This window comes from Papaver somniferum, chromosome 4 (genome assembly GCF_003573695.1).
Source record: "Papaver somniferum cultivar HN1 chromosome 4, ASM357369v1, whole genome shotgun sequence".
NCBI classification, from domain to species: domain Eukaryota; kingdom Viridiplantae; phylum Streptophyta; class Magnoliopsida; order Ranunculales; family Papaveraceae; genus Papaver; species Papaver somniferum.
The window spans coordinates 136,924,406-136,939,767 of NC_039361.1; the positions used below are offsets into that span (position 1 = coordinate 136,924,406).

General features: G+C 35.2%; 4 protein-coding genes across 4 annotated transcripts; 1 reads left to right on the top strand and 3 right to left on the bottom strand.

Moving 5' to 3' along the window:
• Positions 1–978: 978 nt before the first annotated feature.
• Positions 979–1,724, bottom strand: LOC113273177. Its single transcript, XM_026522937.1, has 2 exons — positions 1,688–1,724; positions 979–1,445 (listed from the first exon to the last, which is right to left on the bottom strand). The coding sequence occupies exons 1-2, from the start codon at positions 1,722–1,724 to the stop codon at positions 979–981; spliced, it is 504 nt and encodes a 167-aa protein (XP_026378722.1).
• A 1,822-nt stretch (positions 1,725–3,546) lies between these two features.
• On the bottom strand, positions 3,547–5,073 carry LOC113273178. The gene has a single exon (XM_026522939.1). It carries the CDS (start codon positions 5,071–5,073, stop codon positions 3,547–3,549), a length of 1,527 nt encoding a protein of 508 aa, XP_026378724.1.
• Positions 5,074–5,167: 94 nt separating this feature from the next.
• LOC113273179 lies at positions 5,168–6,070 on the bottom strand. Its single transcript, XM_026522940.1, has one exon. It carries the CDS (start codon positions 6,068–6,070, stop codon positions 5,168–5,170), a length of 903 nt encoding a protein of 300 aa, XP_026378725.1.
• A 3,588-nt stretch (positions 6,071–9,658) lies between these two features.
• On the top strand, positions 9,659–13,366 carry LOC113362769 (protein NEOXANTHIN-DEFICIENT 1-like). The gene is made up of 11 exons (XM_026605265.1): positions 9,659–9,742; positions 10,170–10,238; positions 10,353–10,436; positions 10,517–10,580; positions 11,050–11,096; positions 11,224–11,278; positions 11,511–11,549; positions 12,185–12,350; positions 12,583–12,649; positions 12,741–12,797; positions 12,900–13,366. The coding sequence occupies exons 2-11, from the start codon at positions 10,174–10,176 to the stop codon at positions 13,135–13,137; spliced, it is 882 nt and encodes a 293-aa protein (XP_026461050.1). The 5' UTR covers positions 9,659–9,742; positions 10,170–10,173; the 3' UTR covers positions 13,138–13,366.
• Positions 13,367–15,362: the final 1,996 nt, after the last annotated feature.

Consider the following 15,362-nt stretch of genomic DNA (forward strand, 5'->3'; position numbering starts at 1 on the left):
AAACGTAACTACAAGTAATTACAAATGGAGGCCCTAAGGCCCCCCACCCCCATAAACCAAAGGGGTTAAAAGACATAACGCCAAAAATAACCCCAAAAGGATACTAACAAAAAATATAAATGATAAAACATAAAGCAAAGAAAAGAAAGAAACTATTTTCGTTTAACACTTCCTCTCATTCTTTCTTTCTTTTTGTTTTTGGAAAAAATAGCATCCATAACGCCTGTAACTTCAATACCTGAAACCTCAATACCATCCAAAAGTTCGCTTTCGTCCTCCTTATCAGACGTATAATTTCCTGGAAGTAACTTAATTGGAGTTTGAGTTTGTCGTTCTTACGTTTATAAAACCTATGAGACTTACCATTTTTAGCTTTAAAATCTAGGCTATTATTAACCATATTTGGCGAAGCATCCAAATCAGCCAAAAGTGTTTTGGATTGTAAAAAAAATGATCCGACTGGGTACCTAAATATTTCAGGAAACTTAGACGAATGATCCATAAGAACTATAAATCTAAATATTTATTAGCATTCAACAAAGAATCCCATATAAGGCACCTTACTCATCACTTTTCATGATATAAAAATCGTTAACACTTGTGTTTGATCTCATTCACTATGATACTAAGAAGTGGAACTTATAGAAAGTTAGGAATAACTTCCCGCACCTATATTGCTGCACAAATTCTAAGAATTACACTATACTATCCTCAGGAGTGTCATATATTCAAGCATACGTTGATCTAGACTTTAGCTCATAATGGTATCTTTACAGTGAAATCCATGTATGAAAATCGTATAATCCATCTACTATCAATAATCATTGTGCAAATCTCTGGAAAACATTTTGGAACCTAAATTATTATTTTCTTGCTTAATAATAATTTTTATTAATAGCCAAAAATTCCAAAGTTACAAAAGATAGAAATCAAGAAAAGCTAAAATAGTAGATAAAAAAGAAAAAGAAGCTAGTACATTCAAATGAATCTATAGTAAGCTTGATTATCATTCTCTATTTGCACTAGGAAAGGTGGTATGGAGTTGTATATGATTTGTTGTCCTTGATCCAATCTTGATCCTCTCTTAGCAAGAGTGTCAGCTGAGAAATTGATTTCTCTATAACTATGACAGAGACTCAGATCATCTGCACTTCTACAAATCTTGTTCCATCTGTTAATGGCAAACCAAGGAATTTTATGAGATTTGAAAGCTTCAATCACTTCCTGTGAATCTGATTGAAATATCAGGTGAGTATAACCTTTGTGAATGGCCCATTCACCAGCACATATGATAGCTAAGACTTCAGCATAATAATTTGTAGCTATCCCCAAACTTCCTTCAACTGCTACTATGCATTCTCCATCACTGTTTCTGGCAATAAACCCATATCCAGCTGCACCTAGATTTCCTTGAGAAGCACCATCACAACATAGTAATATTTGACCTATTTAAGGAAGTTTGAAAAAGATTTCTTGTATTTAAGTGGATCTAATTTTTCTGCACTTCAACCCAAAGGATTTTAGAATTTGTAGATCATAAGCTGTGTTCCACATGTGAGCCTTCACTCTGAAGTTTGCTTCACAATTCTATCTTGAATGACTTTTACATTAACTTTATCTTCATCATACAAACATCTATTTCTTTGAAATCAAATCTCTTTCATTGTTATAAAAGATGTTATCTTACATAGTTCTTTAATTGCAGGACTTTTGTGCTTTGCCATTGTCAGCATCTCATCATATGATCTTGGATGTAAAAAACAGAATATTCCACCCAGCCATTTCCAGATGATTTCACTAAAGTCACAGTGCCATAGAATATGGTTGAGGTTTTCTTCAAATTTTTTGCAAAATATGTATCTTGAAGCTAGCTTAAACTTTCTAGATTTCATTTTGTCATCTGTAGGAGTAATTCCTCTAAAGAGTTTCCATATATTACTTGAAATACTAGGATGAACAGATGAAGACCATACCTTTTTTGTCCAGGACAATTTTGGGAATTTTCTTCTTATACATTCCACAGCTGATGCAACTGTGAAATCTCCAGTGATTGTGCCACACCAGATTCTCTTATATTCATTTGTACTTATCACAGGCAGATCATTTTGATGTAGCATGTCCAACATTTTAGTTGGTATTACTCATTCTCCTTCTAAAAGCATATCAGATACTTTCATCTCAGGGAAATTGAGCATGTATTCATTTCTGGGAAATATATCCTTTAGTGCTCTTTCTTTCACCCATGCATCTTTCCAAACTGAAAATTGAGAACCATCTCTTACAAGCCATCTTGAATGGTCTTGAATATCTTCTGTCACCCATATTAGACCTGGTAAGATAAAGGATTTTTTATGATATTTGATCCAATCACCATTCTTTGTCATAAATTTCTCTTGGAAGTATTTTGCCCATTCATCTAAGCCATTTTGTATTTTCCAGAGGAGCTTCATAAGTAATGCTTTATTTATTATTTCTAATCTTCTCAGCTTCAAACCACCTTCTTATATTGGAGCACACACATAGTCCCCATTTCAGAGTTATGCATTTTTTTGTTGAAGGATCACCAGTCCATAAAAAAATTCTTATCATTCTTTCAACATCTTGAATAACTTTCTTGGGCCACTTGTATACTGACATGTTGTATATATTGGTATGCTGCAGAGCACATGTTTTACTAGAATTAACCTTTCTTGAAAAGAGAGAAGTTTTCCTTTCCATCCAGCAAGATTTTCTTGAATTTGCTCCATATACCCCATATATGAGATGATTTGATGCATCCAGGAGTTAACATAACACCTAAGTACTTATCTGAAAATGTTGATAGAGGCATGTTGTAGTCATTTACCAGTTGAACTTTTCTTAGTTCACTAGTCCCTACAATGAAACATTTAATTTTTCTCAAAATTAAATCTTTGACCCACATTTGATAATCCCTGAGAATATTAAGTAGCTTTCTAATGTTTCTCTTATCTCCATTGCAAATAGGAAGATATCATCTGTAAATAGAATGCGAGAAGGTTAAACTCCATTTCTTGACACCATTGGCTGGATTGTCTGTCTTGAATCATTCTTGATAATGTTCTACTCAAGAGGTCTTCAGCAATAACAAAAAGAAGTGGAGACATGGGATCTCCTTGTCTCAGTCCTCTGCCCACTTTGAAATATCCAATAGGACCACCATTGAGGAGAACTGATATTCTAGCAGATTGCAGCAATGTATGTATCTATTTAATACCCTTTTCCGAGAAGCCAAAATTTCTAATGACCTGAAAAAGAAAGTCCTAACTTAAGGAGTCACATGCTTGAGTTATGTCCAATTTGAGTCCCAGATTTCCACCTCTCCTTTTCACATCAATTTCATTTATCAATTCAGAATCTAAGACTATCTCTTCTTGGATGTTCCTGCCTTTTATAAATGATCCTTACTGTGGGGATATAACTTTCTGAATCACACTACCAATTCTTGTTGTTATGATTTTTGTGATCACTTTGAAGCTGAAGTTGATCAAACCTATAGGTCTGAATTGATTAGATCTTTTAGCATTTTTAACTTTTGGTAGAAGAAGAAGAAAGTTTGCATTCAAATCCTGAGGAATAAATCCACCTCTCCAGCAGTACTTGATTGCAGAAATTAAATCTTTCCCAAGCAAATCTGAAAAACCACCCAGCAAAACCATCAGTTCCTGGTGCACTATCAGGATCAAGATCATAAACTGCTTTTTTAATCTCTTCATATGTTGGAACATCATCCAAAACTTGTTTGTCTTCATCACTAAGTACTCTAGGAATATATTGAAAGATCCCAGGAGTGAATTGCACTTCTTGATATTTGAACTTGTCTTCAAAATGAGATATTAGAGATTCATCAATATGTTTTTGATCATATATTATGTTCTCATCTGCATTCTCCAATTCCACTATTGCATTTTGAGCTTGTCTAATTTTTAGATTTACATGAAAGAATCTTGAATTAGAAGCTCCTTCTTTTAGCCATTTCACTCTAGACTTTTGTTGCAAAATCTCTTTTTGTTTATCTGAGAGAACTTCCAGCTCTCCTCTTGCAGTTACTAAGTTATTTAAAAGATGTAAATTCATTAGGTTTTTATCAGAAATTAAAGCAGCCTGCAAAACTTTATCTTCTGCTTCTTTTATCTTCTTTGTTATATCTCCAAAGGAAGTCCAATTCCACTTTTTTATTTCTTGTTTCAGTATCTTTAATTTTTTCATGAAAACAAAGATAGGATTACCTGGAATATGGATCTTCCAAATTTCTTGTACTTGATGATAAAAATCCGGATGACTCATCCATACTTTTAATGCTCTGAAGGGAACATTTTTTTTGTTCTGGAATTTCAGCATTTGCACATATAGAACTCCATGATCTGATATTCCTCTTGCTCCAACTTTATATCCCCAACTAGGGATTAACTCCAGCCATTTGTCATTGAAAACTGCTCTATCTAAATTGCATACATTTCTTTTCCTTCCTGCTCTATTGTTACACCATGGAAAATCTAATCCAGTACTTGGTGCTTGAATGAGACCACAAATATTCAGACAATTTTTAAGCTCCATCATTGATATTTTTAAAGGAGCTAATCCTCCTTTCTTTTCCAATACATTCATCACTGTATTGAAGTCACCAATCACAAGCCATGGCTTATTCAGATTATTTATGTCCACTAAATCTTTCCATAACTCTCTTCTATTAACACTAAGAGTAGCAGCATGAACTCTAGTAATAAGAGCATCTCCCACTTCCACTGTTATCTCTTGTCTGGTGTTTGATATTATTGAAGCACTCCACAGAATCCAAATATTACCTTTGTTTTCTTCATAATAATTATCAATGAGTTGAAAATGCATACCTGGTAATCTTAACTTTTTAATAAACTCAGAAGTAGCCCAGATTTTTGGTTCAGCTAAAATAACTAAAGAAGGACAATTTTTTTTTACTATATTTCTTAACTTATCTCTGGCCTTTGCTCTCCTCAGGCCTCTTATGTTCCAGTATAGGACTTTCATTTGGAAAAGAATGATGAGAAGAGATTGTACTTCTCTTACCTTGTCCATTTTTACTCACATTTGCATTCAAATTTGCAGCCTGATTTGTTGTTGTAACATTTGGCTTTTTACCTGCTTTTGGCTTTACTTAAATAAAATCTTCTCATTCTTTTGAACTTGAAGCAGTTGATGTATCCTTAGTGACATGAAGTTTAGTTGTAGCAGTATGTTTTTCTTGAATAATATCTTCACCCTCATTTGAAGTAGAAGCGGTTGAAGTATCACTAGTAGGATAAAGAGGAATTGACTCAGTTTGTGTCACTGGAATCCCAATTGGAGGCAGAATATTGACCACATTATTTATTGGTGGAGCACTGGAAACCATAGTAATAATCTTGTCCACAGAAAGTAATGGGAAGTCATCGTGTGAGTTAAGAGTTCCCCTGAATTCCTCAGACTTATCTTGTAAAATATGGAATCTAGCTTCACCTGTTTTTTGGATGTGAGGAATTATTGCATCAACCATTTCATTTTCACTCAATAGGTGCACTTCAATATGTTCAATTATATGATCAGTTTCTTTCTCAGTTGGAGTGAAACAAATATCAAAACCTCTGGGAGGTTTAACTTTTTGCCTCCATTGTTTCTTTGGCTTTTCCACTAAAACTTCCTGAACTTTTTCTGTAGTAGTAGTTTCAGTTCTTTTAGCCCTGCATTCAGTTGTTAAGTGACCCACAATTGAGCAATGATTACAAAATTTTGGCTTCTTTGATATTTGAATAGCTTGTTCAAATTTCCCATACTTGTATTCAACAATCACTTTTGCTGGAATAAACTTAGCAAAATCAACTTCTACTAAAACACTGGCATAATAGCCAATTTCTTTTTTTAAAGTGACTTCATCTACCTTTATTGCTCTACCCAATTGGAGAAGAATACCCTCCTTCCAGTATTCTATGCTCAATCCTGGAAAGAAAATCCATACAAAAGCTGAGGAAGTTTTCTGTGTCTCAGGATTGAAATTAGGTTCCCATGCTATGAGTTTCAGAGTTTGAGATTCAACCATCCAGAGACCTTTCCATATAAGACTTCTATCCGCTTCATTATCTAAATTGATAGAAAATCCTTTACCCAAAGGTATAAATTGCAAGGAACCATTGATAGCCTATTGTTTTTTTAATGAAGTAGCTGGAACTTCCATTTTCAATCTAACAAAATCAAGTCTGCCAATCAAACTAAATTTCTATTCATTTAAACTCTCTTCAAATAATATCATCAGATATAAACAGAGATGGAGGATCTTCAGTATTCATTAACGGAGAACCCAATTTCGAGCTCAAATTTTTTGTATTGGATCGAAAACCAGATCCATTCGATATTGGATTTTCATACATGATTTATCTTATCCAAGTATTGGAACCTAAATGTGTCACAAAAAACTAAGGTTTTCTTATGAAAGTGCTTACATAATGTTTTTCATCTTAAACACAAACTAGGCCAATACATCAATGATATACATAATAATTATATCTTCTACAAGAATTATAGCGAAACTGTCAAGTATTTTTTCTTTGGTTGTCACTGCTGGGTTGAATATCAACTTCAACTCCGATGCTCCTTTAATGGATTACTTTAGAAACTGGTTTATAGATCTGATATAAAAGTGATTGTGAAAAAGTGATGGATAATTTGGGAAAAAAGATATTCCTATAGTTTTGGAGAACTATTGTAACTCTAGTTTACAAGCTACCACTATAATAAGGGTTGTGGTTTTCGAGAACCATTGTAACTCTAGATTACGAGCCACCACTATAATAAGGGTTGCCAATGTGTCTTGTCTCCGTAGTCCTGATGAACCTGGGATCAGACTCGATATGAAAAGATGGATTCGGGTTCTAACAATCCCAGGTCCAATTCCTAATTTAGTGAACTTGGAACCGGACCCGATAAGGGTCCAGATACCCGTCGGTTACGGTTATCTGCTGGGTCTTTGAAAATCAATTATATTTTCTTGCTAAATTTATGTTTTATTTTTTGTGTTGGCTTGAATTTGACAATTATATATACAAAATTATGGTTATATCTATATAAGTATCCAAATCGAAGATTAAATCTAACGCATTAAATAAAAGAAGAAGAAAATCCAACCAAACCTAGGAAAAACTTTTAGATCTTTGGTAAAATTAACTAACAAATGACAAATATTCAGGAACCCTATACCCACGGGTACCCAGAGGGTAATACCGACCCGCTAGTATCCGAAAATTTATCAGTTTCTAATGTGTCTATTCGTTGGGTATCAATGTTTCTGATGCGTCCAATTTTAGGATCCCGAACGGACCCGACTCATTAGGATCCGGCTCATCGACAACGCCCTGATTGCAATACAAAGGCATATGATTATTTTTTTTGGCTCTCTCACTCTTTAAACATAAATAACACATGCGGTAACACAACTATACTAACTAAAGAATTACTATCAACTTTTCCCTGGATATCTCCTGATGGTAACCAATTAAAGCGGAATTTTGATTTTCTTGGATTTCTAAATCCTTAGGCGGTTATAGGCGAATTTCGTGTAATGATACATCTTTAGCTATCCAAGCTGGTTTTGGGTTCTTTTCGGCCTCTAGTCCTGAAATATCTAAAGCTCTAAATATTATAGGGGATGTAAAGTGCGCAAAAGCTTCAAATCTTCAATTCTTCTTACTGGATGGAGACTGCATGCGCATCATAACTTATGCACAATGATAATACAGATCCGTACCAGGAAATAGTTAACGAAGTAATGAAGATTTTTCTCACTTGTTAGAATTTTTTAGGAGTCTCTTATATCAATCACAAAAGAAATTCAAATGTCGATATCTTGAAAAAAAAAAATAAAGGCAAGGAAAAGAAACATTTCTTGTTAATGTTCTATATGAAGGCACAACTGAGAAATACTCTCACAAATTGGGGGCCCCCACGGTTATATGGGGATGGATTTTGGTTAAAGGGTTGTTTTTAATTTTCTATCCCCCATGAAAACTTAAATCAATTTCAATACCGATATTAGTTTTTATATGATTCTGGTAACACTTTGATCTTAGTACCTGCCAAATAAAGGTTCTTAACCATGTCAAAGCCCCAAATCAATACTTTGATCTAGGTGAGGTTAACAGTAAAATCATCGGGTAGAACTTTAATATCATAACTTGTGACATCGAGATGCATCAGATTTTTCAAATGCCTAAACCCACCAAGAAACCCAGTAGCATTTATGCATTGACATAGTATCAATGTATGAAAATTGTGGGAATGGTTCAACGACACATCATGTAACGAATCAAATTTACAATTTAAAAGGTCCAGATATCTCAAATAAATCCGAGAAGAAAACTTTTATATGACAAAGACAGACAGGTCATTCTATGTATTAGGTTTGTTTTAATATTCTTTTTGTGGTACACATTGGTAACTGTTGACACTGATATTAGTTTGAATGCAATACCGACAGTTATAGTCGGTATTGTTTTATTGGTGAACCAATACCGACTGTTTTAGTCGACATTGTTTGTAGGTTGAATTCAATACCGACTGAAATTAATCTGTTTGGGTATTTTTGCATGTTAGGAGTCGGCATATAGTCGATTTTCATGATTCCAATATCGACTGTTAGTTACCAATGTCGATTCCATTTGAACCAATGCCGACTGTGGTTTGCAAAAATGTGTGAAAATTGAATTATCTGCCTTGAAATTTCCATGGTCGACATTGTCGAGTAACACTTCCCTCTACCAACTGTTAACACACTTGGATGATACTCAAAGGTAGTTCATCCATTACAAAAGTTATTTGGATAAGGGGTTCTTAAATTACTTCATAACTTTTTTTTCTTTTGGGTATCCCCCATTGTGCCGTGCCCTTTTTCTATTTTATTTTGGAGGCTTGATTTAAGGATAAAACAAATTTGGTTTCGCATGTTTTATCTCCTTCATCAGCATGGGGTTTTTCTTTTTTGATACCCTAGACTACTTCCGAACTCCTTGAATTGGAATGGATTCTGGCAATTACGAAGTTCGAATCCCTACCTCCGCAATAGGAAGAACCGTGAGAATCATCAGATCATTTGGTTGTGATCGACATGAGACTTTCATTTGGCTTCTCCTTCCTCCGATTTTATTCATATGCATGATTTTGAGCACATTAAACTGTTAGAAATCTGTCCTATATTAGCGACTATTGCTAACACAGGAACAATCAACAGGGAAGTTCTATTTTTGTAATTCTCTTCTCGCTCGGAATACGCTAACTAACTTACAGGATAGAAAAAAAACAAAAACAGAAGAGGTTGTGAATATCCAAGGGTGAATAAAGCAGAAGTCTTACCAAGTCTTGCTGGTTCCATTGGTGAACAACCTTAGAGAGCCGTACATCATTGTTGTAGCGAAACACATAACCATTTCTCTCTTTCTAGAGTGATAAGCAAATATTTTGGCGCGACTTTCTAATTTGGAAGGTAGTGAAAAGGGGAACCGACGGCTGTGATCAAATGATTGGCTAATAATAAAGAAGATTCAGTTTGATGGCGCCAAATCATTGGGAAATGAAAAATAAGTTATCCGTTAAGGTGGGTCCCGCACGGTGAGGCTTAGATCTGTTTTCTCAAACAATCAGTGACTTCAGTTTCTCAGCTGCACTCATTTTTAGAGTGAGGATTTTGGAAGCTGGGGATTTGCTTTTGAAAGCTTCAAATCCAGTAAGTTATCTTTCAATTCCTACTTTGAATCTTTAAATTGCAATAAGCATTATGAATTGTTTTTTTCCCCTTTCAGATTCCAACTGAAGTTAGGGTTTTTCTGGGTACCGAATTGATGATTCAATTTGTCTGTTAAAACTTTATGGATTCGCATCATTCACTAAAGATTGCGTCTTTTTTTGTTTTTGAATTGATACGGAAATGGTGAGCTTTTTGTCTCATGGACATTGAGAGCTTAACGAACAACGGTTTCTAATCATTCTGGCTTATCCACTACTTATAGGCAATTGGATTTGAGTTGGATGGACAATCTTAACACGGATTTGATTTTTCTTTTTATCGGCACACCCATGAGTGTCCCATCTAGGATTCTTTACTGACATCTCCTTATTCTTTTGGATTGCAATTTTTTCGTCGCTAATCTCAGACACATGGAAGTTTCTGATACAAAGACATGCAAAGGATATGCTAAGCCTCCATGGTTGTTCAAAGGAAGGCAAGTGCTCTTTCATTCTCTTTTCTAATTTAAGTTTTCATTTACTTTTGCTGTCGGGTTTCGTGGTTATGGGTTTGTAACTTTCAGCATAAATGCTTTTATTTTGTGTTTCAGTGCCCTGTACCAGCTTCATCTTGTGAAAGCACAAACTGCCCGTACTTTCATCCCTAAGGAGTTTAGATTGGTTGAAGCTTTTGGGTACTCAGCATTTGTCCATTTTATAAAACACTGTCATTTATCATAGTCAATACTGATTAGGTGAGCTTTGGATCTTGCAGATATACTCTAGGTGGATTCTTCCTTGCTCACTATGATGACAGCCCTGCTGGAATATTTGATGAGGTTGGCATGTTGTCAAATGTGTTTCTTCGTTTTTATTTTAATACATGTCTGATTTTAATGTTTACCTTCTATCTTTATTTGAGGATTTTCTGTTTGTGAATCTCAGTATTTTCTCGCATTCTAGTACTATTCAGTACTTCCAAGCAATGTATGAAGTAGACCCTTATAACGGTCACAAAAATAGGGAAATGGAAACAACAACGTCCGTTGTCGATGGTTCTTGTCTGTTATTCACAGTTCTTGAGAATGGTAACAGGAGACTGTTCCCGTTATAACCCCCATAGATCGTTCTGGTTTTATAATGTGGCGCAGCGGGCTGGTTTGCAATTGATTATAACGGCTGTTCTTGATTAACTTCCAGGTTTTCAGATCAGCTGATATATAAGCAATCTACAGATACAGAAAATGAAGACAAATTTGTTTTTCCTTTTTCGTGTTTTATAACTAACAATTAAATTTTCACTGACAGCTTGTTGTGATTGCTGGAATTGTTTGGAACCCCCCGACTTCTTGCGCGTGAGTTTGTTTCCTAATGCACATGTATTGTTGAGCTAATGTCATTTGAAGTGTTCTTAAACCATATACATAATGATATTTATCAGTGATACACAAATGAACACAGTTCAATTATTTATGGGTACAGATGGGCTGCGAGGGTACTTGTGAGCAGCCACGAGGCATGCAATCATGGACGAAAGGTTCGGGATCTGCTGTGACTCTTTTAGCAGATCTTCTGTCATTTTTTCCAGAAAAATTACTTTACATTCAACTTTTTCCTCGTTTTGTATGTTATCATGATTATGTTTTCCCTGTCTCATGTTTTATGAAGTTGAGTTCATGGTCTGATTTCAAAGAATATTTGCTGGAAGTTGCAATGATACCAATTCCTAAAAACTGGAATTCTACTCATATCAACCTTCTTTGTAACAGGAGGTAGGCCTCCCGAGTCAAGTTGCTGGATTCTCAAAGGTAAATTATGTGCTTAGAGTAAATCCTATGGGGAGTAGGACCCTACTTCAGATGAAGTAGTGTCCCAAAAAAGAGCAAACTTGCTCCCACTATGGGACTAGAAGAGCACCCTTTCACCCACAAAGTCGTTCGCTTTTACTTCCCGCAGTAGAGAAGTCACTCGTTCAGCGCTTTCCTAATCCGTTTTGAAAGGGATAGGGTGTTTTATCCTATCCACGCCCTTGCTCTTAAGTTTTTTATACATAGTTGATTAAATGTTTATAGCTTTTGCATGGCAGTGGTATGCGTTATGAAAGTATTAAGTAGTAACAGAGTTCGTGCTGAGTGCATTTATCGTAGGACTGGAACCATCAGGGCCACATTAGCAGCTACATTCTGCATCATTATATGACTGATAAATTAAGCGTTTGAATATGTAAGAACACAGAGTCCGATTGAGACGATACACTTATTACTAAGGTCCTGATTTTAGATTGTGTCTTCTGGTGCCAACCAGTTACCAGTCACTTCTTTCCTAATGAAAGAACCATGGGAAAACTGGGAATAGTGTCCTCAAGCAATGAACCAAAGTTCAACTTTTTTAAGCATGTATTAGAATGTGCCATGAAATGTAAGTTAATTTTCATTCTTGGCAGAGCACTATGGGACTCTCGGAGAAGCAACGAAATAAAGGCAGTGATTTCCTTAACCGGATTGGTATTGATACAGCTTTCAGCAGTCCAAAGGATCGTATGGATATCCATGTAACTGAAATTGAGGGGTCGGCTACAACTGATTTCTGTAATATTAACCTTGCAACTTGTGAGTAGGATGATTCCCATTTTAAATCGATTTTGCCAACCAGTCCCCATTCTTCGTTTCAAGAGCGTCTACGCTATTGATTTGAGTAACAATATTATTATTATAGTTAACCGCAAAGCAATGTTGATATTTTTAGAACATGATTTACATTCTTTCCCTCCAACTTGTGCATCTTTTTGCTTGTAGCATTACTGACCTTATATTTTTCTGGATATGAGTTTAATGTTGGCAGTGCCAGATTCAAACTCAATTGACAAGTGGATGGGACCTGCCATCAAAATGTCGCTCCCGAGCTTTAGGTATTATTCTGCAGCAATATAACTTTTTGGTTTCATAACTTCCCAACTTTGAGAATAACTGAGAAGTCGTTGATGATGCAATTTAACGCAGTGGGCACACAGAATATAACCCTCAGATTCTCAAGTATTCGTGCCAGATTGACTGCAGGTTCATCTTTCTTTTCGTCTTACAATTATGGATCTTCAGATTCCAGAGATTAAATTGTTGTTCTTTATCTGGAACCTCTGATCAATGTCTTCTTCATTGTAGGGTTCGAGCAGTGGAGCCAGCGAAAGTTTCAAAAGCAACTCAAGCATCTGGTCTGCAGAGTTCCAGTACATCTGTGGAATCTAACATCTACTCAAAAGAACAAAGCAGCGCACGTGACCGAAGCATTTCTGTGTTATTGTCAAAACCATTATTGGCTTTAGAATTTAATTTTCTGAAAATGCAGGTTGAAGCTCCCACTGTAGTTGGTAACAACTCAACCAATGCTGGAGATTCTTAAATTACCCTCCATGTCTAGTCATGAATTTCTCACCTAGTTAGCAAATTCCTCCACGGTAAATTAGGTTCCTAAACGATGTATTCTTACTCGGGGCCGTTGTTGAGGAAGCAAAAAACTTGGTAGTTTGAACTGCGGATCAATTTTTTGTTTATTGAAAGAGGCTAAGCTTAGAATTGCGGTGTTGTTTTTGTATCTGTAAATGGTTATGATATATTTCAGCATTTTTCCTCTTTGAAGTGTTGCAATTGCATGCTCAAAACAAGTGAATCCATATGTTCCAAATGTTGTCTCGGTGAACTCATATTCCTGACCAGATTTCAGTTGAATCTTGTCAGTATGGTCATAATTCTTAAGAGGTATTCCTAACGAACGATTTTATGGGCACCACTGTTTTCTTATTTTTTGGACCATGATTTGATTAGACCACCTTTTCTATAGTTATAAGGGATGTTCTAAAAGGAGGAGATGACTAATTTACCCTTTAATCTAATTCAAATTATAGGTAATTTACAACTTCTTCTTCCTCTATTCTACAATTTTTCTTCTTCTCTTCTTCATCAATTTATGATCATCTAAACTAATTATATACAAATCTAATCAAAATCATCAAATTTTCATCGTCGTCGATTCATTGAAATTTCATCGTCGATTAATCAATCTTTTGTAAGCAAACCCGTCCATAAGTTTTTTCCCACAAACCCACTACTTCTAATTCGTTTTGATTGAAATTAGAAGCAGTAGTCATCAAAATAGGTTGGATATAGAGGTTACAGTAGTACGTTCGGTTAGGATAATTTTGAAAAAAAACCTAGTTTACAACCGAACTTTTAAAGGTGAAGAACACTTCATCTAAGATTTATTTTTTTGTTCCTAACCGACGCCTGGTTCGGTTGAGTCGCAAAGAAAAATATTCAAAACCGAACTCTTCTCTATATAGCCAAAAGTTGAGTTCGGTTAAACCGCAAAAAATAAATTCCTAACCGAACTTTACTCTGAAAACCTATATAATGAGTTCGGTTAAGTCGCAATTTTTTCTGCTAACCGAACGAAGAGTTCGGCAATGTTTTATAAACGTTGTGATCATGCCGAACTTATAGAATTTAAGTGCATGGAAAAACTAAGGGTTCGGCTGAATCACTGGTTCGTACAGATTTTGCAAACCAACTGAACTCTGTTGTTTAAGGTTCGGTTATAACATGGTCGAGTCGACTGAACCGAACAAAATTCTATAAACTTGAGCATAGTAGTTCGGTTACATTTGATTTTTCATCAGCTAGTCGAACAAACAAAAAAATCCATTAAAGATCTGGTTCGGTTACCTGTGTATTTTGGATTTATTAACCGAACTGCATTTGCAGAAAGTTCGGTTACATGTTATTCATATAATATAACCGAACTTTGTTGACCTAGTTGAATTTTTTTTGTTATAATTTTTATTTTTGAAGATATTTTAGGCCATTTATAGCAACATTAACTAAGGTACAAGCATACCTTGGTATACAGAGGATGTTTTTTCTCCATATCCACCCATCTCAAAATAATTTTTTTCTCCATCTTCTTTTTCTTCTACTACTTGAATCACTCAATAATTCTACTTCTTTCAAAAAAAATCATCTATTAATTTGACCCTAATCAATGATTAATTAGTAATTACGCTTCATTACACAAAAAAAATCAGGAGGGTAATTTTGGTATTAATATAAATATGAGATAAGGGGTGACCTAGATTTAGAATGCGCGATTGAGGGATACTTGAACTAACTGGGGGATATAAATTACTTCCCCCAACCAATAGTGTCTGCTAAGGGGTGTTTTTAGGGGAAAAAAAATACTAAAATACCGTTCCCTCAAAATTAAAATAAAAAAATTTAAAATAAAAAAAAACAAAATCATGTCCCCCATTTCCATCTTCACCTCTTATTGATCTCTTTTAGGGTTAGGGTTTTGAAACCTAAATATTGCACACTCCCTTTCAAATTCTAAATTTTCCCCACTCCCTTTCAAATTCTCTTCTCCTTCTCTGTCGGCTCCTCACTTTGAAAACGATTTTTTTTTTTAATATTCGGAAGTGATGAAGACCATGCCGGTAGTGATGAAGACCATGCAGGAAGTGATGAATACCATGCCGGAAATGATGAAGACATGCCGGAAGTGATGAAGACCATGCCGGAAAATGGTGTCAGCATGCTTGGTAACTAACACTCAATATCGTAACTAGATGCCGG

Excerpts from the sequence above, each read along its gene's own strand:
- LOC113362769 (XM_026605265.1), top strand. The coding sequence starts at position 10,174 with ATGGAAGTTTCTGATACAAAGACATGCAAAGGATATGCTAAGCCTCCA. Across the intron at positions 12,351-12,582 it reads TAATATTAACCTTGCAACTT|TGCCAGATTCAAACTCAATT; the intron begins GTGAGTAGGATG and ends TAATGTTGGCAG. Across the intron at positions 12,650-12,740 it reads ATGTCGCTCCCGAGCTTTAG|TGGGCACACAGAATATAACC; the intron begins GTATTATTCTGC and ends AATTTAACGCAG.
- LOC113273179 (XM_026522940.1), bottom strand. The coding sequence starts at position 6,070 with ATGGTTGAATCTCAAACTCTGAAACTCATAGCATGGGAACCTAATTTC.
- LOC113273178 (XM_026522939.1), bottom strand. The coding sequence starts at position 5,073 with ATGGACAAGGTAAGAGAAGTACAATCTCTTCTCATCATTCTTTTCCAA.
- LOC113273177 (XM_026522937.1), bottom strand. The coding sequence starts at position 1,724 with ATGGCAAAGCACAAAAGTCCTGCAATTAAAGAACTAT. Across the intron at positions 1,446-1,687 it reads TCCTGCAATTAAAGAACTAT|GTCAAATATTACTATGTTGT; the intron begins GTAAGATAACAT and ends TTCCTTAAATAG.